This window comes from Xyrauchen texanus, chromosome 6 (assembly GCF_025860055.1).
Source record: "Xyrauchen texanus isolate HMW12.3.18 chromosome 6, RBS_HiC_50CHRs, whole genome shotgun sequence".
NCBI lineage: Eukaryota > Metazoa > Chordata > Actinopteri > Cypriniformes > Catostomidae > Xyrauchen > Xyrauchen texanus.
The window spans coordinates 2,167,722-2,192,673 of NC_068281.1; the positions used below are offsets into that span (position 1 = coordinate 2,167,722).

A 24,952-nucleotide genomic window follows, 5' to 3' on the forward strand; every position below is an offset into this window, starting at 1 on the left:
AATTACACATAAAGAACCTGTGCGACTCCACACTCATTAATGCTGAGACATGCTGAGCAGATTTTACTTTATCATTTGTTTTGGGTCCCCCCCCTGGCATTTAAGCACTTTTAAACCATCAGGTGCATTGCCAACATGCTGCAGCGCAATAAAGTTTGGAACAAAGCCATTATCTCAGTTCTTATGCTTTCTGAACACACAGAGTCATGTGGGAAGCGTTGACACAGCAGAAGTCTCGACCCGTCTGATGTGGCATGTGACTAGCAGGACTAGCGTTTCCTCTGGCAGGTTCTTTGTGCTGGTGTTGAATACCTCAATGAAGGCCCTCCTGCTGCTTAAATGAATCTGTGTGCGTGTGAGTGGCCGCAAAATGCTTTACAGGCCAAATTTTTTCCACTGCAGCCCCAGTCCGCGGCTCTTTCATTAGCCTCTTTAGTGATGGGTGGCTGTTTTGAAGAATGATAGGAAATCACTCCCCCCTGCCAGGGCAATTTATGGCCCCTGTGCATTGAGAGCTGCCCTCTGTAGAACGGACATTATTTACTGCTGTTGAAGGACATATGGCAGACAGAAATAGAGAGTTTTAGCGGGTTACCACTAAGACGCTCAGCTAGTTCACATGTTGTTGTTGTTGTTGTTCGAAGTGCACTAAACTAAAAGTAGCGATGCTAGTAATTTAGCTAGTTTTCGGTATTTGCGACAGTAGCTATTTTCAAAATAGCATAGCTTTTGCAGTAACAAACTATTTCTGCATGGCGTAAAAGTCACTATGTAACGTTTTTGCTAAGCTTTCTTAGCAAGCTTCTTTGCTAAGCTAACAACAAAATACATAGCACACAAACAGTCTCGACGCTCATTGTGGTTCATTCTGAGATTGCATCTAAAAAGGCAGCATAATGTCGCTGCCTACCTTCTGCACAGCCTGATCTCATTAATATACATTGCTATTTGTACGTTAACATTTGTAATATTTAAACGTACATGATTTGTATGTTTGAATAGACACTAAAACAGACAATATGGACGTTTAAAAGCATTTTTACATATGTACAGCTTTAGAAACGTAATATATTGACAAATCCATGACAAATATATTTGAATACATGAATCGATTCGACTACATGAATACAGAAGTGAAGAGTTCCAGATGAAGAATATCAATTTTTATTAAAATATATATTTGATACAATTATGGTCTAATTTTACATTTTGTGTAAATTAGTTTGTGTAAACTATATAGCAACAGAGAACGCATTAAAAGCATAAGATTACATGTTTACTGATAGTGGCACCTGGTGGTCAAGGTTGGTACCACATGCATTTTTTTTGAAGAGAGAAAAAAAGTTTTGAAGAGAGAAAAAAAAGTTCTTGAAGAGAGAGAAAAAAAATGAATACATTTTTTTTACCGTTATTTTTTTCTTCTCCTTCTTGTGGTTCAGAGATTCCGTAGTGACGGCCCTCCCTCATTCAAACATACACATCGCAGAATACGACATGTCGCAAACGGTCACGAGACACTTGGGAGCCAATTCGACATCACTGCCGTAAAACCGCGGGTTGACGTAACGGCGAGCGCGACAAGATCGTTGAATAAAAGGCTTGAATTTGGGTCTGTTCTTCACAGAAAACAGTTTGAAGATTTAGATTATAGCTAACAAATGCATGGAGTAATTTTTACTATTGTTATATTATGCTTTTTGTGGTTTATTTTGTTTTTGGCACATTCTGAAAACTCCTTTTGTGTCCCATGGCAAACAAAAATAAAATAAAATATTTATAAATGATTAAACGATTACAGAGATTTTATTCATTTTAACATTTTAAAGTGTAGTCTTTATTAAAGTGATATAATCCTTAAAACGTCGTATAAAATGGAATGAAACCATTACAATGTCATATTATAAATTATAAATAAATGTGATGGCATTTAGCTTAGCTCATTGATTATAAATGAAATGTAATTAACTGATTAATTCTATGAATTATTCAATGTTAATCCATTCAAACAGTGCAACGTAAACATTTGTACGTTTCTATAGGTGTTAATACGGAAAATGACGTTTATATGCTGTCAATATTGTACGTTTCGGTGTTTATGCAAACGGAAGAGAATGTATGTTTGCTTGAACCAAACTTTATGTTAGAATAATAATATTAATTATAAATCCTTACATTTATATAGTGCTTTTCTAGGCACTCAAAGCGCTTTACATAGTATAGGGGGAACCTCCTCAACCACCAGCAGTGTGCAGCATCCGCCTGGATGATGCAACGGCAGCCATAGTGCGCCAGGACCCCCACCACACACCAGCTATTGGTGGAGAGGAGAGAGTAGAGTGATGTAGCCAATTCAGGGATGAAGATTAGATGGAGAATACATATGAATTCTCATGAGATCATGATGTTCTGTAACAGCTTACGCATATGGAGCACACCATTGATGCCTAAAAGTGCTGTCTAGGTAGGCAGCTCGCTAGGTCTTGGAACAGTGGCTGATCTGAAATGCTTGGCATAGTTAAAGCTGAATATACTGACAACTGGAGACTTCAGTTCTTTTGAATCAGATTTACTGTTTCGAGCCGAGTACCAACACATCCCCCCACCTCGTCTCTCTTGGGTACCGAGTAGCGGTTGCCATGGTTATGGATGTTGAGGGCTCAGAGGTGTAAATGACTGCAGGTGCTGCACCGTTTATATCTTAAATCAAGGTATGAGTAATTTTACACTTTAAAAAAAATCCTTTTACATTTACTGTAAAATAAACAACTGTGGTTCCCAAAATGTCACGGTACAAAATGCAGTTATCATGTTTTGACACTGAAATAATAATGCAATCAACTAAACAACATAAAATGTAACATTAATCACCATATTGTGCATAACTGACATATACTGTATGCAGTAGTAACAAATTAACAGTTTTTTTATTGCAGCATTTTAACATTCTTTTTCTTGTGACTGCACATCAAATGAGTGTTGGTGGCATAGTGGGCTAAAGCACATAACTGGTAATCAGAAGGTTGCTGGTTCGATCCCCACAGCCACCACCATTGTGTCCTTGAGTAAGGCACTTAACTCCAGGTTGCTCCGGGGATTGTCCCTGTAATAAGTGCACTGTAAGTCGCTTTGGATGGTGATGGTGTAGTGGGCTAAAGCACATAACTGGTAATCAGAAGGTTGCTGGTTCAATCCCCACAGCCACCACCATTGTGTCCTTGAGTAAGGCACTTAACTCCAGGTTGCTCCGGGGGGGATTGTCCCTGTAATAAGTGCTCTGTAAGTCACTTTGGATAAAAGCGTCTGCCAAATGCATAAATGTAAATGTAAACTCAACTTTGCATTGTGACTAACAGACTGCCTTAAATACAAGTACTTCCTCATCTTGATTTGTTTTGGAAGGTGTCCTGCGCATTGTCCTTTTGTCGCATTACTCTACCAGTTGACATATTTCTATTTTGCATACTGTACAATCAGTATCATGTATGCTGTGTATCTCATTAAAGAAGGTAATGAGTTGAGTTGAATAAAGACGAATCCCTGCAGGGGTGAATCCAGTCTATCTAAATGCAGATGTGAGCTTTCATCATCTTATTCTAACTCGAGGAAATTTTCTCATTCCTAAATCCACATTGATTCAATGATCTGCAGTTGATTTTCTCTGCATTTACCGTTACAAATTGATCATGGAGGAGAGACCATGTGTGAATCTGAGAGTTGGGTTTATTTGCAGATTACTTTACACATGCGAATCCTTCTCATTTATTATATTCCAGGTTATTTACATGTTCAGCTCCACCATCACATCATCATCATTTGTCCCTTAACCCTCCTGGTTCGTGGGGTCGCTGTAATGTTGAGTCAAACACACCTTCCTCCATTCCTGTCGGTCATGGGCGAGCATATGGGTTGTGCCGAAGTTCTTGCTAGTCCACTCCGTGATGTTATCCACCCAACTGTCCCTTGAAGAATTGTCTTTGGCAAACTATCGCTCCTAGTGACATGTCCGTACCTCCGCATCTTTCTTCTTTTTACGATGGTCTTCATAATGGCCTTGCGCCTTAATTCCTCTTTGGACCTCTTCGTTGGTGATGCGGTCCATCTATGAGATGCCCAAGATTCTACGATAACATCTCATCCCCATGGTCTTGATTTTTCTTTCTTGTTCTTATGTCAAACGTCCATGTTTCGTAAGCACACACTTGAGTTTGGATTTGAGACTGTATTTTACTTTCTCCTCATGGGCTTGAGTTTGGCTGTTGTTAGTGCTGCCCTGGCAAGGATGTCAGGCCTGGACCTCTCTTCGCTGATGATGGCACCCAGGTTACTTGGACTGGTGGACCTCTTTCAGCTTTTGTCTGTTCTCTAAGATGCTCTTAGTGATAGGTTGGGTGGAGTTTGTCATGATCTTGGTTTTCTCCACGGCATATCTGGTTGATGTTTTATCCAGGAGGTTCACTAGATTAGCCTGCTCATTCGCTTCCTGCCAAGCTGTCGATGTCATCGGCGAAACGGAGGTTGGTGATGGTACGCCCTCCAATGCTGATAGTCCCATGGTGGTCCTTGAGGCAGGGGCGTGTTCAGGACGTTTTGCCAGGAGTGGCAAAAGGGTGGCAAGAGTCAAGCAAGGGATGGCATCAAGTAATTTCGCCTGGTGGAGGGTTTGTGTGGTGTGGTAGAACGCTGTTATGGACCATGCGCGACACAGACGGGTTAAGCCGTTGTGCACCGTTTTCCAGGACTCGAGCAGGGTCCGAGTTGTGGTGGCAAGTGGGGTGGCAAAGCTCATCGTTAGGTTATTTTTCCATGGCGTATCTGGTTGATGTTTTATCCAGGAGGTTCACTAGATTAGCCTGCTCATCTTCGCTTACCGCCAAGCTGTCGATGTCATCGGCGAAACCGAGGTTGGTGATGGTACGCCCTTCAATGCTGATAGTCCCATGGTGGTCCTCGAGGCAGGGGCATGTTCAGGATGTTTTGCCAGGAGTGACAAAATGATGGCAAGTGTCTATTCAGGGATGGCATCAAGTAATTTCACCTGACGAGGGTGGAGGGGTTGTGTGGTGTGGTAGAACGCTGTTATGGACCATGCGCGACACAGACGGGTAAAGCCATTGGGCACCATTTTCCAGGACTCGAGCAGGGTCCGAGTTGTGGTGGCAAGTGGGGTGGCAAAGCTCATTGTTAGGGTGGCGGCTACCCCCCCCCGCCTCGAGGGCATTGGTCATAATACGTTCCATGTATATAGTGAAGAACACAGGAGATAGGAGGCATCCTTGACGGACACCCGATAGTCGTCTTGGAACCATTTTCCAATTTGGCCCTGGAGTAGAACGGCAATGCTAGCTTTGGCGTACAGCTGTTGGATGGTCTCTATCAGCTTCCTTCCATGTTGACTCGGTCAAAGGCCTATTTGAAGTCTATGAAGACGTGATAGATGTTCTTCTGGTGTTGTGTGTACTGTTTGCATAGAAACCTTAAGTTGAAAATTTGGGCGCTACGTCCACTGCAAAATCCAGCCTGTTCTTCTGCTACGATTTCTTCTGCTTGTGGTGTTAATCTGTTGAGCATCACTTTGCTGTTATGGCTTATAAGGCTGATGGCTCTGTAGTTCTGGCAGAGCTGTAGGTAGCCATTTTTAGGGAGGGTTAAGATGAGTGACTGTGTCCAGAGTGTCGGCCACATTCCAGTCTGCCAGATCTTGTTGCGGATTCTGGTGAGGACCTCTACTACTGCTTCTCCTCCACACTTAATTAGCTCTGCAGGAATGTTGTCAACACCTACTGCTTTTCTGTTCTTCAGAGACAGAAATGGCTGCCACCACTTCTTCTCGTGGTATTGGGTGATCATCCTCATTCATTGATTCTTGACTAGTTAGTATGTTGGGATCTCCGCAGGCCTGGTAATTGTAAAGGAGGTGGCGAGAAATAGCTTGACAATATAAATGATAATTTAATAATGAACATAACCAAAAAGAGAAACACACACAGGTGTCGGACAGCTGCCTGTAAATCTCTCTCTGTTGCACTGCCATCTCCGGTCGGTCCTCTCGAACTAATCAGCTCAATTAGTGCCTTGGTGTGCTGAATCACAACCCGGCCCGCCCTTCACCCTGCCACATACCTACCACGTTCTCTCAGGCCGGGGAGACCCCGGCATGACGTACACCCCCCACCCCTGCGTGCCTTGCGCCCTGTCTGCCGGCAGGTCATCCCCCGTCAGTGGCAGTGGGACAGAGAAGAGAGAGAGAAAAAACACTTAATCGCCGGTTCTCTGATACGCCGTAGCTTGGTCCTCGGCCACTCCTCCACCCTCTAATGGACGACAGCCGCGCCTCCCCGGGCGGATCAGAGTCAGTCCTCCGGCCCTGCAGCGGGAACCGCTCCAGGTGGTTGGTTGGAAGCCCCTCCTCCCCTTGTGGTCGGCGGCCATTCCTCCACTTCCAGGCGGCCGGGCTCCTCCGTCCTCCAGCGGATGGCCGCGGATGCTCCTTTGAGGTGGATGGTAGCGGCGAGAACTCCACTACGGCGCATCCCTCCTCCCTCCTGGATTAGTGGCACCAGTGTAACAAGGTAAAAGGAAAAGGAGGAGGTGAGAACCGGCTTAACAATATAAATAATAATTTAATAATGAACATAACCAAAAAGACAAACACACACAGGTGTTGGACAGCTGCCCGTAAATCTCTCTCTCTGTCACACTGCCTTCTCCAGTCGGCCCTTATCAATCTCGGGTTAATCAGCCCAATTAGGGCCCGGGTGTGCAGAATCACGACCCGGCCCCGCCCTCCACCCTGCCACACAGAGCAATACTCTGTCCACCTATTTATTATGTCTAGCTCTTCTGTCATGCATTTCCCCTCTTTGTCCTTAATGGTACTCACTCTATCCACCATCACAACAAGGCACACAATCAGTTGTAGACATTTTCAGAAAGTCACCAGAACTGGTACGAAACTCAAACTGTCAGGATAAAAGGAGTGAATTTATTAATAGACACTTCAGATTTTATCACTTAAAATATTTCAGATACACATGAACAAATATAGAGTGAGATCCAGTTAACTGGGACAAAAGTCATTTCTCAAAGTCAAGAGATAATAGAGTTGCATTCAGCTGCATTGCTTGAAGAATAACAGCACTTGAGTCTCATTTTTTAGATGAAATTTCAAAGAGCTTCTTTAATATTTATCATCTCTGAAGAGTTTTCTGTCTCTCTCACTTCTGCTTTTCTAATGAACCGTGTAGACATTTGGTGCTGAAGAACACATACTACTCATGTATTTCAATATCTGACACTTAAAGACAAAACAAAGACGTTTAATAAGTTGGTTATTCAGCTATTGTATGTTTGGATAACACAAATTGAATTGCTGCTCTTTATGTAAAAACAAATAGTCGGCATAAATCAAAACTGACCCTGTATACTTTCATCTCAATCTGAAATCGAATTTATAAACAGTCATGAAGCGTTATTTTATTACTTGCTAGTCGGTTGCAGGTGATTTAGGGGAAGGGATATTCTTATTGTGGAGAGCGTTTGATTGGACAGCAGCCTGATCTCTTTAAAATTACGTGAACGTGACAACATTTTTGCAATTCAAAATTTACGTGCCGTGTAACACGTTTGGCTGCAGGTTTCCATTGAAATGTCCAGCAGGGGGAGCCAAAAGCAAGTCAAATTTTGTCGTATTCAGACGAGGTTATGTCATGTATCAGCTTGAGTTCATGACTGGTTTTGAACCGCGGTCCTTCTATTGCAAGTCTAACGCCATATCAGGCAAGCTATGTAGGAATAAGTGTATATATATATATGTAGGTGGGTCTGTAGTACAAGCATTAAAATGCATAATCTTTCAAAAGATGTGTTTGAGTAAAAGTGTGTCGATATCATAAAAATAGGGAAGAAGATTTGTATATATGAAGTCATGATTTGATTGAAAGTGAATAAAACACACAGTTGTAGTGGCCAGGGCTGGACTGGTAATGGTAAATGGTCTGCACTTATATAGCGCCTTTTTAAGCCTTAACGGTATTAAAAGCACTTTACACTGTGACACATTCACCCATTCATACACCAATGGTGGCAGAGCTGCTATGTAAGGCGCTAGCCTACCATTGGGAGCAACTTGGGGTTCAGTGTCTTGCCCAAGGACACTTCGGTATGTGGAGTCGTGTGGGCCAGGAATCAAACCACCAACCCTGTGATTAGTGGCCGACCTGCTCTACCAACTGAGCCACAGCCGCCCCATAATCTGGCATACCGGGCATTTTCCCGGTGGGCCGACGCACTTTGGGGCCGAACAGGGGAGGACTGGCAATCGGGAGAACCGAGCGGGCCGGTAGGTCATCCGCGAAATGGCTGAATGGGCCGCGATAAGCTAAAATGAGCCGCCACGTTATGCAGAACGGACCACAAAACGGCACCGCAATATGCAGAAAAGGACAGTGAACACCCCCCCCCCCCCCCCCCCAGTTGCTATGTAAAATCCCGGCCTGATTTCTCTTGCCAATCCATCCCTGGTTGTGGCGCATCTAGTGTTCATTTCAGCTGGAAACGGCAGGGAAACGTACCTCGAAACACATATAAATGTTTAGCAAAAATTTTAAATTGTCACGTTTTCACTATGCAAGATGAGTCATTGTTATTTTTGGTTTATTTTCCCATAACACTCAAAAGATATATGCATTTAAATTTAGCAAAACATCACTCAATTAGGGGCCTGTATAGCTCAGCGAGTAATGATGCTGACTATCACCCCTGGAGTCGTGAGATCGAATCCAAGGCGCACTGAGTGACTCCAGCCAGGTCTCCTTAGCAACCAAATTGGATAGGTTGCTAGGGAGGGTAGAGTCACATGGGGTAACATCCTTGTGGTCGTGATTAGTGGTTCTCGCTCTCAATGGGGCGTGTGGTGAGTTGTGTGTGGATCGTGGAGTGTAGCATGAGCCTCCAAATGCTGTGAGTCTCCACGGTGTCACGCACAACAGGTCACATGATCAGATGCGCGGATTGATGGTCTCAGACGTGGAGGCAACTGAGACTTGTCCTCCGCCACCTGGATTGAGTCGAGTAACCGCGCCACCACGAGGACCTACTAAGTAGTGGGAATTGGGCATTCCATATTGGGAGATCACTGGCACGAACTGTTGATGACTAGGGTTGGGAACTAAGAACCGGTTCTTCTATATTTTTTCATGATTTTCGGTTCTGTTAACGGTTCTCAAACGTGCATTCTTATGCTGATATGGACACAAACCAGTACTAATATACTATTTACTGTGTTTCCTGCGCAACTATGCAGCGGCACTCCAACATCGCTAATAACGAACAGCGTCCGTCGTTCACGCGACCAGTGTAGTCCGAGTCCCGAACAAATGACTCTTATGAGTCTGTTCTTTTGAATCTACAGCACCAAACATACAGTGTTTCCAGCCGAAACAATGACTTTTATCAGCACGTTCTTTTCAGTGAACCAAAAAAAACTCAAATTTTGGTCTTTAGAATTGGAAAAACACTCTTTAGCATCAAATATAATTCTGTTTTATTTGAGCAGTTTTTAATTCCCTCTCTCTTCCTCGACTCTTCTAGGTCTGACTCAAGCAGAGACTCTTGTGACCGTCCGAAGAGTTACCCGCCCGTCTCTGCGACACCCGTTAGCGGGCACCGTCCTCCTCCCGTGTGTGTTCACCCTGTCGCCGGGCCTCTCGCCAGGTCACGGCCCTTACATCCACTGGACCCGTCGCTCAGGAGACCAGGAGAGGACAGTCCTGTCCGCCCGGGACGGGGTGGTGAGGGTGCACCAGGCCTACGCAGGACGGGTCAGTTTGCCGGGTTACTCCGCCAACCCGCTGAACGCATCACTGGCACTCTCGCAGCTCCGCTCCAATGATTCCGGGACTTTCCGATGTCATGTCGCACTGGGAGACAATTATGAGCAGGATACAGTCAACCTGGAGATCACAGGTGAGACACGAACAGGTGTTGAAGTCATCTATTAGATGTCATTGGCTGTCATTATTTACTCATCCTCATGTCATTCCAAACCCATATCTTTGTTCTTTGGAACTGTGGAAGAATGTCCTGGTTACTCTTGAACTTTTAATGAAATCACAGTGATTATACTGTATCTATTTTGGGTTTGTTCGTCAGACAAATCCACCGTATGACTTTAGTACACTTGAAATTGAAATGTAGCGTGCGAGTCTTATGGACTATATATATGATACTTTTATGGTGGTCTCTCGTCACTTTTGATTAATTGTAACAGAGCAGTCAGGATATTCTTAAAATAAGTCAGTGACGCGATGAGGCCTGCCAATCAAAATGATTTTGATAAAAACAAGGCGGTAAACATCTGAGCCATCTCAACGCAAAACTCAGCGGTGAGTTTAACAACACTCGACACGTACAACAGCATCAGTGGCGGTCAATCGATCTGTGGTCGAGTTCTGAAGGAGCGCGCTAATAATAATTCAGTTACACTCTTCTCCAAAACATGAACCAGCAACTTTTGGGTGAGCGCATTTTATCGAGTCTTATTCAATTAAATGTATTTATGCAAACTGTTTAGTCGCGGGGTGCCGCTAAAACTACAGACTTAGGCTGTTAGTCCTCATGGTGGCGTAGTGACTCAATCCGGGTGGCGGATGACGAATCTCAGTTTCCTCCACGTTTGAGACCGCCAATCCGCGCAGCTCATCACGTGGCTTGTTGAGTGCGTTACCATGGAGACTTAGTGCGTCTGGAGGCTTCACGCTATTCTCCGCGGCATCCACGCACAACTCACCACACGCCCCACCGAGAGCGAGAACCACATTATAGCGACCACGAGGAGGTTACCCCATGTGACTCTACCCTCCCTAGCAGTGGTGGACGAAGTACACATACCATGTACTTGAGTTAAAGATACTCAAGGTAAAATATTACTCAAGTAAAAGTAGAAGTGCTGCCTTTAAACATTCACTTGAGTAAAAGTACAAAAGTATTTGCCTTCAAAAGTACTTAAGTATCCAAGTACTATGATTTTTTATGGCCATAATGTCCTATTATAATTTGTCACAAGACTTTTGCTTAACTCAGTCTACATGAAGACTAATGTCACTCTTGGCACACCAATCTATTAATAAAATGACATTAATTAGTCATATATGTATATATATATTTGAATTGAATACATTTTTTGTGTGTTTAATTTTGGAGGGAAGGGGACTGTTCCCATAAGGTATAATACATTTAAAGTATTTATTGTATATATTTTTCTCGAGTGTCTATGGTCATAATTATTAACATCCTAATGTTATGATACATTCACATAAACCTGCACAACGCCATTAAATATATATATATATATATATATATATATACACACACACACACACATATATATATACACACACACACATGCATGCACACACATAGAATATATATATATATATATTCTATGTTATGGGAGCAGCCAATTTCCCTCCAAAATTAAACACAAAAACGTATTAATGCAGTGTTTCTGCTACTCTCCAGAAAAAAAATGCTATTATATGCAAGTCATTTTAGTGTCAACATAATAAGCAATGTACATTATGCGTCAATATTTACCGATAATTGCTGCAATAATAGCTGCTGCTCTCTGCCCCGCTTAAAATCATTGGCAACGCAATTTGTTTGGAACTATTGAGAGCTACACGAATCACGTGACCGCGCGGCGGCGAGATCACTGTCGCAACCGTCTATGTTCGCAACTCTCATATTTAACGGCTCTGGGGTGCGTTTCCCGTACAACGACGTAACTTGCTGCTCCACTACCGTAGTACGATGCACTGTTGAAGAAATCAACTTGCTAGTCACGACTGTTTCCCGAAACCGTATTGTCGCAAATTGGTTGTTCAACCACGTTGGTTAATGATGTCACACATGTGGTGGAGTAAAAACTACTTTTAATGAATCTGTTCGAATTAATGATCGAATTAATGCTAGATGTTTTGCTATAAATTACGGACATGTCATCTGAGGACTCTCTCATATTTTTCTCAGTTATTTGCTTTATTTCCAGATTCAATCGTAGGCTCGTTCTTACGCACTAGAGCACGTTCACACATGCACACTCTTCAAAAACGGTGCTTTAAATCTATTGACAATCTAAAAGACATAAAGGACATTTGTATGTCTTCTAAATAAAAGATACTGATTGTACTGAATGTCATCTTGCTTATTTGGCTGAAGATAATAATTTATTAAGCCCACATGTTATAATAACAAGAAACTCTGCTTCTAACCACAGGTCGAGAGCTGTCGTTCCAACCACACAACTCTGCGATGCTGTTTGCGAATGTTCGTTGGAACGATGGTTTCGGGAAACACCGACTCGTTGAACTATGATGATAACGACGGAACTTGTGACCATAGTTGGCTAACAATGCTTTTGGGAAACGCACCCCTGGTTCGCGCTTAGTAGATGCCGCCAAGGCAAGTTCAAAACAAAGCGCGCGCGCTGTACTGTGATTGGTGGCTCGTTTGACCAGTTACGTTTTTATCCACTCATAAATAAAAAGGAACGACTGATTTTGAAAATGTAGTAGAGTAAAAAGTAAGATATTTGACTTTGCAATATAGTGGAGTTAAAGTAAAAGTCTCCCCAAATTTAAATACTTCAGTAAAGTACAGATATGCAAAAAAGCTACTTAAGTACAGTAACGAATTACATTTACTTCGTTACTGTCCACCACTGCTCCCTAGCAACCGGGCCAATTTGGTTGCTAAGGAGACCTGGCTGGAGTCACTCAGCACGTCCTGGGATGCAAACTAGCGAACTCCAGGAGTGGTTACAACATGTTACAAACCCCTTTTATTAACATTTTTCAATAAGGTTTGCATTAGTTATCATTATCCATGTATAATACAATTTTCCAGCATTTATTAATCTTGGCTAATGTCCATTTATTAAAATACAACTGTTATTGTTTGTTTATGTTAGTTCATATTGTATTAACTCATGTTGAAAATTGACTAGTATATGTAGAAATGAACATCGGGCACGCCAGGGACCTAGGCAGTCACCGGTATGGTCCACCTAGGGTCACTGGATATTTGGGAATGAGGTTCAAAGCATAGTGTCTTAATAAGAGTATTGCAAAAGATGCAAATGAATGTATCAAATGATCACAGTTTCCAATATCTCGGCAAGATTAATTTAAAATAATGAACACGTTAATTTTTCATTAATGCGATTAAATTTGAAATTTGATTCTGACATTTTATTCAGCTCCATGTGAGTTGTACTAAAGTCATTCTAGTGAGTCAGTCCACTGTTGGCCATCTCTGGAACACTACCGGGAGGCTATTTCCAGTCATGCCAGTGCAGCTCTTATCTACTTGCCCAATTCCCACCACTTAGTAGGTCCTCATGGTGGCGCGTCACGGCGCAAATCACGTGAATACAGTTTCTCGATTGCTGTAGAAAAATGGAAAACCACTATTAATGTTGTGGAGGATGAGCTTTAAGAGTTTAATGACATTGCAATAAATATGCAACCTATGGGACTAGTTCTTTCAATTCAGTTTTGGGAAATGTTTAATGTTACTTGAATTGGAGCTGTTTTAATGCATTTCTATTTTTAATAAAACGTTTTTCTTTTCTTTTTTCTTTTATAAGAGGGAAATAAATATATAATAAGTGTATATACAGTCAATTGTGATTAAATATTTGATTCGACTGACAGCACTAATTTATATTTTAACATCAACTTTACATTTATGAATTTTGGCTGATGCGTTTACCCAAAGCAACTAACAGTGCACTTATAACAGGGACAATCCCCGCCGGAGCAACCTGGAGTTAAGTGCCTTGCTCAAGGACACAATGGTGATGGATGTGGGGATTCAACTGGCAACCTTCTGATGACCAGTTCTGTGCTTTAGCCCACTACACCAAACCACACCAACTTGATACACAAGTACTGGTACTTTTAAAAACATTCAGAGCTTTTCTATAAGCATTCGGAGCTTTTCTAAAAACATCCAGGGCTTCTCTAAAAAAATATTCAGGGCTTTTCTAGAAACATTCAGGTATTTTCTGAAAACATTCAGGGCTTTTCTAGAAACATTCAGGTATTTTCTGAAAACATTCAGGGCTTTTCTAGAAACATTCAGGTATTTTCTGAAAACATTCAGGGCTTTTCTAGAAGCGGTCAGGTATTTTCTGAAAACATTCGTCTTTTCTAAAAAACATTCGGGGCTTTTCTTAAAATATTCAGGGCTTTCCTAGAAGCATTCGGGCCTTTTCTAGAAACATTCAGGGCTTTTCTAAAAACATTCAGGGCTTTTCTAGAAACATTCAGGGCTTTTCTAGAAACATTCAGGGCTTTTCTAGAAGCGGTCAGGTATTTTCTGAAAACATTCGTCTTTTCTAAAAAAAACATTCGGGGCTTTTCTAAAAACATTCAGGGCTTTTCTAGAAACATTCAGGGCTTTTCTAAAAACATTTAGGGCTTTTCTAGAAGCGGTCAGGTATTTTCTGAAAACATTCGGTCTTTTCTAAAAAAACATTCGGGGCTTTTCTAAAAACATTTAGGGCTTTTCTAGAAACATTCAGGGCTTTTCTAAAAACATTTAGGGCTTTTCTAGAAGCGGTCAGGTATTTTCTGAAAACATTCGTCTTTTCTAAAAAAACATTCGGGCTTTTCTAAAAACATTCAGGGCTTTTCTAGAAGCATTCTGGGCTTTTCTGAAAACATTCAGCCTTTTCTAAAAACATTCAGAGCTTTTCTAGAAGCAGTCAGAGCTTTTCTAAATATATTCAGGGCTTTTCTAAAAACATTTAGGGCTTTTCTAGAAGCATTCAGGGCTTTTCTGAAAACATTCAGGGCTTTTCTAGAAGCATTCAGGGCTTTTCTGAAAACATTCAGGGCTTTTCTAGAAGCATTCAGGGCTTTTCTGAAAACATTCAGGGCTTTTCTAGAAGCAGTCAGGGCTTTTCTGAAAACATTCAGGGCTTTTCTAGAAGCAGTCAGAGCTTTTCTTGAAGCATTCGGGGCTTTTTTGAAAACATTCAGCCTTTTCTAAAAACATTCAGAGCTTTTCTAGAAGCAGTCAGACCTTTTCTATATATATTCAGGGCTTTTCTAAAAACATTTAGGGTTTTTCTAGAAGCATTCAGGGCTTTTCTGAAAACATTCAGGGCTTTTCTTGAAGCATTCAGGGCTTTTCTGAAAACATTCAGGGCTTTTCTAGAAGCATTCAGGGCTTTTCTGAAAACATTCAGGGCTTTTCTAGAAGCATTCAGGGCTTTTCTGAAAACATTCAGGGCTTTTCTTGAAGCAGTCAGGGCTTTTCTGAAAACATTCAGGGCTTTTCTTGAAGCAGTCAGGGCTTTTCTTGAAGCATTCAGGGCTTTTCTGAAAACATTCAGGGCTTTTCTTGAAGCAGTCAGGGCTTTTCTGAAAACATTCAGGGCTTTTCTGAAAACATTCAGGGCTTTTCTAGAAGCAGTCAGAGCTTTTCTTGAAGCATTCAGGGCTTTTCTAGAAACATTCAGGGCTTTTCTTGAAGCAGTCAGGGCTTTTCTGAAAACATTCAGGGCTTTTCTGAAAACATTCAGGGCTTTTCTAGAAGCAGTCAGAGCTTTTCTTGAAGCAGTCAGAGCTTTTCTAGAAACATTCAGGGCTTTTCTGAAAACATTCAGGGCTTTTCTAGAAGCAGTCAGGGCTTTTCTGAAAACATTCAGGGCTTTTCTAGAAGCAGTCAGAGCTTTTCTTGAAGCATTCGGGGCTTTTTTGAAAACATTCAGCCTTTTCTAAAAACATTCAGAGCTTTTCTAGAAGCAGTCAGACCTTTTCTAAATATATTCAGGGCTTTTCTAAAAACATTTAGGGTTTTTCTAGAAGCATTCAGGGCTTTTCTGAAAACATTCAGGGCTTTTCTTGAAGCATTCAGGGCTTTTCTGAAAACATTCAGGGCTTTTCTAGAAGCATTCAGGGCTTTTCTGAAAACATTCAGGGCTTTTCTAGAAGCATTCAGGGCTTTTCTGAAAACATTCAGGGCTTTTCTTGAAGCAGTCAGGGCTTTTCTGAAAACATTCAGGGCTTTTCTTGAAGCAGTCAGGGCTTTTCTTGAAGCATTCAGGGCTTTTCTGAAAACATTCAGGGCTTTTCTTGAAGCAGTCAGGGCTTTTCTGAAAACATTCAGGGCTTTTCTGAAAACATTCAGGGCTTTTCTAGAAGCAGTCAGAGCTTTTCTTGAAGCATTCAGGGCTTTTCTAAAAACATTCAGGGCTTTTCTGAAAACATTCAGGGCTTTTCTAGAAGCAGTCAGAGCTTTTCTTGAAGCATTCAGGGCTTTTCTAAAAACATTTAGGGCTTTTCTAGAAGCATTCAGGGCTTTTCTTGAAGCATTCAGGGCTTCTCTAATAACACACAGGACTTTTCTAAAAACATTCAGGGCTTTCTTAAAACATTCAGGGCATTTTTAATGCCTTTAGGCAATTTGCCAATTAGCTTCTGATAGGAGGTGTACTGAATTGGAGGTGTACCTGTGGATATATTTTTAGGCCCGCTTCAAACTCAGTGCCTCTTTGCTTGACATCATGGGAAAATCTAAAGAAATCAGCCAAGACCTCAGAAACAAATTGTGGTCCCCCACAAGTCTGGTTCATCCTTGGGAGCAACTTCCAAATGCCTGAAGGTGCCACGTTCATCTGTACAAGCAATAGTACGCAAGTATAAACACTATGTGACCACACAGCCATCATACTGCTCAGGAAGGAGACGCATTCTGTCTGTGAAAATTGCAGATTAATCCCAGAACAACAGAAAAGGACCTTGTGAAGATGCTGGAGGAAACAGGTAGACGAGTATCTAGATCCACAGCAAAACGAGTCCTATATTGACATCACCTGAAAGGCTCAGCAAGGAAGACGCCACTGCTCCAAAACCACCATAAAACACCAGACTACAGTTTGCTAGTGCACATGGGGACAAAGATCATACTTTCTGGAGAATAATGGCAATAATGGCCAAAGTTATGTTTGGAGGAAAAAGCAGAAGAACAGCATCCCAACTGTGAAGCATGGGGGTGCAGCATCATGTTGTGGGGGTGCTTTGCTGTAGGAGGGACTGGTGCACCTCACAAAATAGATGACATCATGAGGATGGAACATTATGTGGATATATTGAAGCAACATCCCAAGACATCAGCCAGGAAGTTAAAGCTCGGTCACAAATGAATCTTCCAAATGGACAATGACCCCAAGTATACCTCCAAAGGTGTGGCAAAATGGCTCAAGGACAACAAAGTCAAGGTGTTGGAGTGGCATCACAAAGAATTGGGCCTACAAACCTGACTCAGTTACACCAGTTCTGTCTGGAGGAATGGGCCAAAATTCAGCAACTCATGCTTGCTGATGTGCGGCGCTGTCTGACTTGAGCTCTGCTGGGTCATGAAGCTCTCATTAGATGGTTAATTGGTCATAACTCTTTAATTAGAGCAGATTGATTACCCGAGGACAAGAGATCGTTTGAGATCTGCCATGGAGATCATTAGCCAAACAGGAGGAGTTTAATGAGGGAAATTAGCCTAAACCAGTGATTTATCATCAAATGTGTTATTTATGAATCCTGTATGTAGTTATACATGTGAAGTGAAGATGAGCGTCATTTTAAAATTACATTTAAAAATGAGAAAATAAGCCGATAATTTGTTTTTAGTTTTGTCCGATAAACAAGATTATAGCCTTATAAAATGAAATGTTTCTCCCTGCTTTAAAAATAAATAAATAAATAAATATAAATCACACCAATTTTAGTCAATCTAGAATTCTGGCCATGAGTTTTATGTTTTTTAATATTATTATTAACCTCCTGAGACTCCTGTGTGCATTTTTCATTTCCCTAGAACGTACTTAACTGTATAGAGAGATATAGGATGCTCCCTTGCTCCCTATTTAGTGCATGACTTAACCTCCAGTGTGCTGTCTGTCTGCACTGGTCTCAGAACAGTTAAAGGAGAGCTATAGGATGCTCCCTTGCTCCCTATTTAGTGCACGACTTAACCTCCAGTGTGCTGTCTGTCTGCACTGGTCTCAGAACAGTTATAGGAGAGCTATAGGATGCTCCCTTGCTCCCTATTTAGTGCATGACTTAACCTCCAGTATGCTGTCTGTCTGCACTGGTCTCAGAACAGTTATAGGAGAGCTATAGGATGCTCCCTTGCTCCCTATTTAGTGCATGACTTAACCTCCAGTGTGCTGTCTGTCTGCACTGGTCTCAGAACAGTTATAGGAGAGCTATAGGATGCTCCCCTGCTCCCTATTTAGTGCATGACTTAACCTCCAGTGTGCTGTCTGTCTGCACTGGTCTCAGAACAGTTATAGGAGAGTTATAGGATGCTCCCTTACTCCCTGTTTAGTGAACGACTTAACCTCCAGTGTGCTGTCTGTCTGCACTGGTCTCAGAACAGTTAAAGGAGAGCTATAGGATGCTCCCTTGCTCCCTATTTAGTGCACGACTTAACCTCCAGTGTGCTGTCTGTCTGCACTGGTCTCAGAACAGTTATAGGAGAGCTATAGGATGCTCCCTTGCTCCCTATTTAGTGCATGACTTAACCTCCAGTGTGCTGTCTGTCTGCACTGGTCTCAGAACAGTTATAGGAGAGCTATAGGATGCTCCCTTGCTCCCTATTTAGTGCATGACTTAACCTCCAGTGTGCTGTCTGTCTGCACTGGTCTCAGAACAGTTATAGGAGAGCTATAGGATGCTCCCTTGCTCCCTATTTAGTGCATGACTTAACCTCCAGTATGCTGTCTGTCTGCACTGGTCTCAGAACAGTTATAGGAGAGCTATAGGATGCTCCCTTACTCCCTATTTAGTAAACGACTTAACCTCCAGTGTGCTGTCTGTCTGCACTGGTCTCAGAACAGTTATAGGAGAGCTATAGGATGCTCCCTTGCTCCCTATTTAGTAAACGACTTAATCTCCAGTGTGCTGTCTGTCTGCACTGGTCTCAGAACAGTTATAGGAGAGCTATAGAATGCTCCCTTGCTCCCTATTTAGTGCATGACTTAACCTCCAGTGTGCTGTCTGTCTGCACTGGTCTCAGAACAGTTAAAGGAGAGCTATAGGATGCTCCCTTGCTCCCTATTTAGTGCACGACTTAACCTCCAGTGTGCTGTCTGTCTGCACTGGTCTCAGAACAGTTATAGGAGAGCTATAGGATGCTCCCTTGCTCCCTATTTAGTGCATGACTTAACCTCCAGTATGCTGTCTGTCTGCACTGGTCTCAGAACAGTTATAGGAGAGCTATAGGATGCTCCCTTGCTCCCTATTTAGTGCATGACTTAACCTCCAGTGTGCTGTCTGTCTGCACTGGTCTCAGAACAGTTATAGGAGAGCTATAGGATGCTCCCCTGCTCCCTATTTAGTGCATGACTTAACCTCCAGTGTGCTGTCTGTCTGCACTGGTCTCAGAACAGTTATAGGAGAGCTATAGGATGCTCCCTTACTCCCTGTTTAGTGAACGACTTAACCTCCAGTGTGCTGTCTGTCTGCACTGGTCTCAGAACAGTTAAAGGAGAGCTATAGGATGCTCCCTTGCTCCATATTTAGTGCACGACTTAACCTCCAGTGTGCTGTCTGTCTGCACTGGTCTCAGAACAGTTATAGGAGAGCTATAGGATGCTCCCTTGCTCCCTATTTAGTGCATGACTTAACCTCCAGTGTGCTGTCTGTCTGCACTGGTCTCAGAACAGTTATAGGAGAGCTATAGGATGCTCCCTTGCTCCCTATTTAGTGCATGACTTAACCTCCAGTGTGCTGTCTGTCTGCACTGGTCTCAGAACAGTTATAGGAGAGCTATAGGATGCTCCCTTGCTCCCTATTTAGTGCATGACTTAACCTCCAGTATGCTGTCTGTCTGCACTGGTCTCAGAACAGTTATAGGAGAGCTATAGGATGCTCCCTTACTCCCTATTTAGTAAACGACTTAACCTCCAGTGTGCTGTCTGTCTGCACTGGTCTCAGAACAGTTATAGGAGAGCTATAGGATGCTCCCTTGCTCCCTATTTAGTAAACGACTTAATCTCCAGTGTGCTGTCTGTCTGCACTGGTCTCAGAACAGTTATAGGAGAGCTATAGAATGCTCCCTTGCTCCCTATTTAGTGCATGACTTAACCTCCAGTGTGCTGTCTGTCTGCACTGGTCTCAGAACAGTTATAGGAGAGCTATAGAATGCTCCCTTGCTCCCTATTTAGTGCATGACTTAACCTCCAGTGTGCCGTCTGACTGCACTGGTCTCAGAACAGTTAGAAATGCACCTTATTTTCATCCTAACTCCATATAAAGCCTCTGACAGACACATTTTTCATCTTTTGCATGAATACATTTATTCTCAATATGATAATGACAGTAAATATAGGAATGCATTTATTAATATTAATGAATAGAGCCGTATTGAACAAAACAAAATAGCACAATTTATATTAAAATTAAGCGAACCCACAGATGTGTTAAGAGTTGAAAAATATTCAAAATAACAAACACGTTTTTTCAACTTTTGAGGAAATACTGTGCCAGCGTCCACATATGTGGACATCATGTTTATTAGCACGCTGACGTGCAAAAAATGAATGAATCTATTAAAGTGGCATATCAAACGAAACTAGAGACTCTTCTCTATACAACCAAACAGGTTTCAATCAAAAAACCTAAAGTGCTTTCTTACCAGAGGCACTTTTGTTGGCGCTGCGCCCGTAGCAGCACTTCCTGGAAATCAAGGTTGTGTCACGTGTTGTGTCACTGTTGTGTCACGTGACCCAGAAGTTTAACTCTTAAATGACAGTGTAGAGTCTTGCGAACCGTATTCAGCCAGTTTTAATTTATTTAAATGATGCGTTGCATATAGGAAAGCCAAAATACAACGTCCACACATGTGGACGCGGGGTCACACGAGGTTAAAGCTAATATTATAAATCTATTCCCAGTTAGGTTGTTTTACCATTAATGACTTCACTGTTAATGTGTTTGTTTGTTTTCAGGTGTGGTGTTTCACTACCGTACGGCGGCAGACCGGTATTCTCTCTCCTTTGTGGACTCCGTTCAAGCATGTGAGCAGAATTCGGCTCAAATTGCCACTCCAGAGCAGCTGTGGGCAGCGTTTCACTCGGGCATGAACAGCTGCGCGGCCGGCTGGCTCAAAGATCAGACCGTCAGGTCCGACCACCAACATGTGACAAATTATTGATAATTTTATTTTATAGCAACAATGAAGCTGTTCAGACTTAACACTGATTTTTCAATAGCTACAATCGGTCAGCGCTTACCAAAATTCAAAACACTGCCCCCAGTGGCCAAAGTGGTAAGTGTTGTTGGGCGTATTGAGCATGTTAGCCCAATGAAATGTCCACAGAGGGGCGCCAAAAGCGATTGTTATTTTGCGTAATTATAAACATCTTATTTTTGTGAGTTCCAGACCATCAAACAACATGCTCCAAATGTTAATGTTGACATTTTAAAGATATATTTATATATATATTATATTATTTATTTATTTTTGCTGGGAATTATAGTCTTAAATTTCTAAGTAGTTTAACTGAAAATAAATAAATAAATACAATTCTCATAAAAATACATTCTTAAAAATGTAATGTTGGCAAAGTAGATAATCTTTTATTATTATTATTATTAATATTATTATTATAGCTTTAAAGTAAGCATTTAAACAATTTTATATATAAATGTTAATGTTGACATTTTAAAGATATATATATATATAGTTATTTATTTATTTTTGCTGGGAATTATAGTCTCAAATTTCTAATGAGTTTTTAACTGTCTGGAGACAGTACAAATAATTAAATAAAATTCTCATAAAATACATTCTTAAAAATTAAATGTTGGAAAAGTAGATCATCATTTATTATTATTATTATAACTTACAAAATAAGCAATTAAACAATTTTGATTTTAAATATTATTATTATTATTATTATTATTATTGTCCACCAAATCAAAGTCATGTGGTGTAAACAATATGCAGGTAGCCATTCTGTAGTCATGTGACATAAAAAAAATAAAAAATAAATAAACATAAAGCAGAGAGGACCTCTTTAGACCCTCATGACCGTGTGTGGAGCTTTTAAAATATATCAGATATTTGGACATTTTTATAAAAAGTAACATTTTGTTTAGGTCAAATGGAGTAAACCTAAAAAAACGTCTTGATATTTGTGATTCAAAAATTCATGATATTTGTACAAAATAAATAAATAAATAAATAAAATACCTTGAAACTGAATTATTAAGTTGTGTTCGCTTGTGTGTATTCAAGTTGCAAGGAAAGTATTTGAACTTGATGGCTACAAAGTCATTAAATACATTTTTGTTGAAAAATTGCTATACATTTTTTTTCAAAAATGTATAAATCCAAGATGAACACAAATATTACATTCCATACAAACTTGAAACATTCACTTTAGTTAATGACCCACACACATTAGATGAGAACTGATTGTGCTAACTCATTTTGTAACTTGGTACAAACTCTGCGGAAGTAGCATATTGACACAAACTGTGACGAGTGTTAAATTCCACACAGATGTGTTTCACTTCAAGCCATTATTTATTAGCCGTCTCCATGGCAACATAGAACTATTGGCATAACGATGTCCAGATTCCACGAATTCCAACAGTTCCGTCAGATGTGACACCTCATTTCCTCTCATCAGGTACCCCATCCAGAGACCAGAGCTCGGTTGCTATGGACACACAGAGTACTCTCGTGGAGTGAGGAACTATGGGAAACGCGATCCTGCCGAATTGTTCGATGTGTACTGTTTCGCCAGCGACATGGAAGGTGAGATTCTAGAAAATACAGCATATATCAATATAACATTGACACAACTTAAGCAATAGTTCTGTCATCATTTACTCACCCTCTTGTCATACCAAAAAGTTGTATTCAAAGCCATGATGGTGAATGGTCACAGGCTCCAAAAGGACATAAATGTACCATAAAAGTAGCCCATACGACTCACGTGTTACATTGTAAGTCATGTAATAGCTTTGTGCCAATCATTCATGCCACAGGTTGAATATAAATAGCATCAAGGGCCCTATTTTAAGAGCGCTAGTGCTAAGCGCAGTCAATGGTCATGGCCATGAAGTTTGGGTATTTTCATGCAAGTATGTGCTAAGTCTAGGTGCAAGTGGGTTTGGTTGAAATTAGACCATAAATATCATTATATAAAAATAAACATGACAATAATAATAATTGAAAAATAAACCATGTCCTATAGATAGTTTAACACAAATCTCATACATTTTTCTTTCATAAAACATACTTTATTACTGCAAACGCAGGATCCGAATTAGACTTTGCGCTGAAAGCAGACGTGGTTTTGAAATGTCTTGGCGCACAAAGGTGTCGGACAGCTGCCATGTCGCACTGCCGTCTCCGGTCGGCCTTTATCCTTCTCCCAGGGCTTGATTTGCCTGATTAGGGGCGGGTGTGCGGAATCACGACCCCGCCCTCCGCCCTGCCACATTCCTCCCTCGTTCTCTCAGGCCGGGGCGCCCCCGGCATGACGTACATCCACCCACCTCTTTCCCTGGGGAGGGGCGTGTCTTCCGCACTGTCTGTCGGCAGGTCATTCCCGTCTACCTGGATGAGGAAGGGGACACGGGGAGGGAAACAAAAGATATGCGGCACCTTCATGCCGTAACGGCGATCGTGCATTATTAACAGAACATTTAAAATAAAAGAGAGGGAAAGGCCAACACGGAGCGGCAGTGGGAGCGAGAGAAGAGAGAGAGATAAAAACCACTTACTCGCCGGTTCTCTGATACGCCATAGTTTGGTCCTCTGCCACTCCTCCGCCCTCTAATGGACGACAGCCGCCCTCCCCGGGCGGATCGGAGGCAGTCCTCCAGCCCCTGGCGGACGGAACGCTCCGCCGCGTTTTTTTGGTGGACGGTAGGGGTCTCCCCCGCCCCTGTCAGCGGTAATTGCTCCAAGCGGTTGATTGGGAGCCCCTCCTCCCCTCGTGGTCGGCGGCCTTTCCTCTGCTTCCAGGTGGCCGGGCTCCTCCGTCCTCCGGCGAATGGCCGCGGATGCTCCTTTGGGGTGGATGGTAGTGTCGAGGACTCCACTACGGCGCATCCCTCCTTTCCGGATTTATGGAAAGGAGGAAGCGGCTTGACGATATAAATAATATTTTAATACGACACGTCGCGCCCCCGGCATGACGTACATCCACCCCCCTCTTTCCCTGGGGAGGGGCGTGTCTTCCGCACTGTCTGTCCTCTAATGGACGACAGTCGCGCCTCCCCGGACGGATCGGAGACAGTTCTCCGTCTCCTGTCAGCGGTAACCGCTCCAGGCTGTTGGTTGGCAGCCCCTCTTCCCCTCGTGGTCGGCGGCCATTCCTCCGCTAGGGGTGGACTTCACTACGGCGCACCCCTCGTTTCCAGATTTCGGCACCAGTGTAAAGTGATTAATGGATAGGAGGAAGCGGCTTGACGATATAAATCATATTTTTATATGAATCTTGAACAAAAAGACAAACACACACAAGTGTCGGACAGCTGTCCGTAAATCTCTCTCTCTCTCTGTCGCACTGCCTTCTCCAGTCGGCCTTTATCCCGCTCCGAGGGCTTGATTAGCCTGATTAGGGGCCGGGTGTGCGGAATCACGACCCCGCCCTCCACCCTGCCACACAGATAGCGCCAACACTCCCACATACGCCCACTTGCGTATCGGATAAGACGCAGCACACGGCCTTTGCCCGTAGCACTGCACTTTGTGTGCTCACGAAATTAGAGCCCCAAACATCTTTTCTCGTGTGTCTCTGTTATCTATCGTCATGATTTCAGATTTAAGAGCTGAATGAAATGCATGAATGATTAGATTTGAAAGTGATTCAAGACTTTTGGGTTATCGCATTGGCATCGTATCTTAACGTCTTGTGGCTATA

At 42.3% G+C, this 24,952-nt stretch overlaps 1 protein-coding gene across 1 annotated transcript in view; it reads left to right on the forward strand.

Annotated features, from left to right (window-relative positions):
• The window catches only part of LOC127645765 (neurocan core protein-like), an 82,278-nt gene that overhangs the window by 25,971 nt on the left and 31,355 nt on the right, over positions 1–24,952 (forward strand). Inside the window, exons 3-5 of the mRNA XM_052129431.1 lie at positions 9,589–9,963; positions 21,017–21,191; positions 22,706–22,833. Coding sequence (XP_051985391.1) covers positions 9,589–9,963; positions 21,017–21,191; positions 22,706–22,833 — 678 coding nt within the window. The remainder of the gene's footprint in view (positions 1–9,588; positions 9,964–21,016; positions 21,192–22,705; positions 22,834–24,952) is intronic.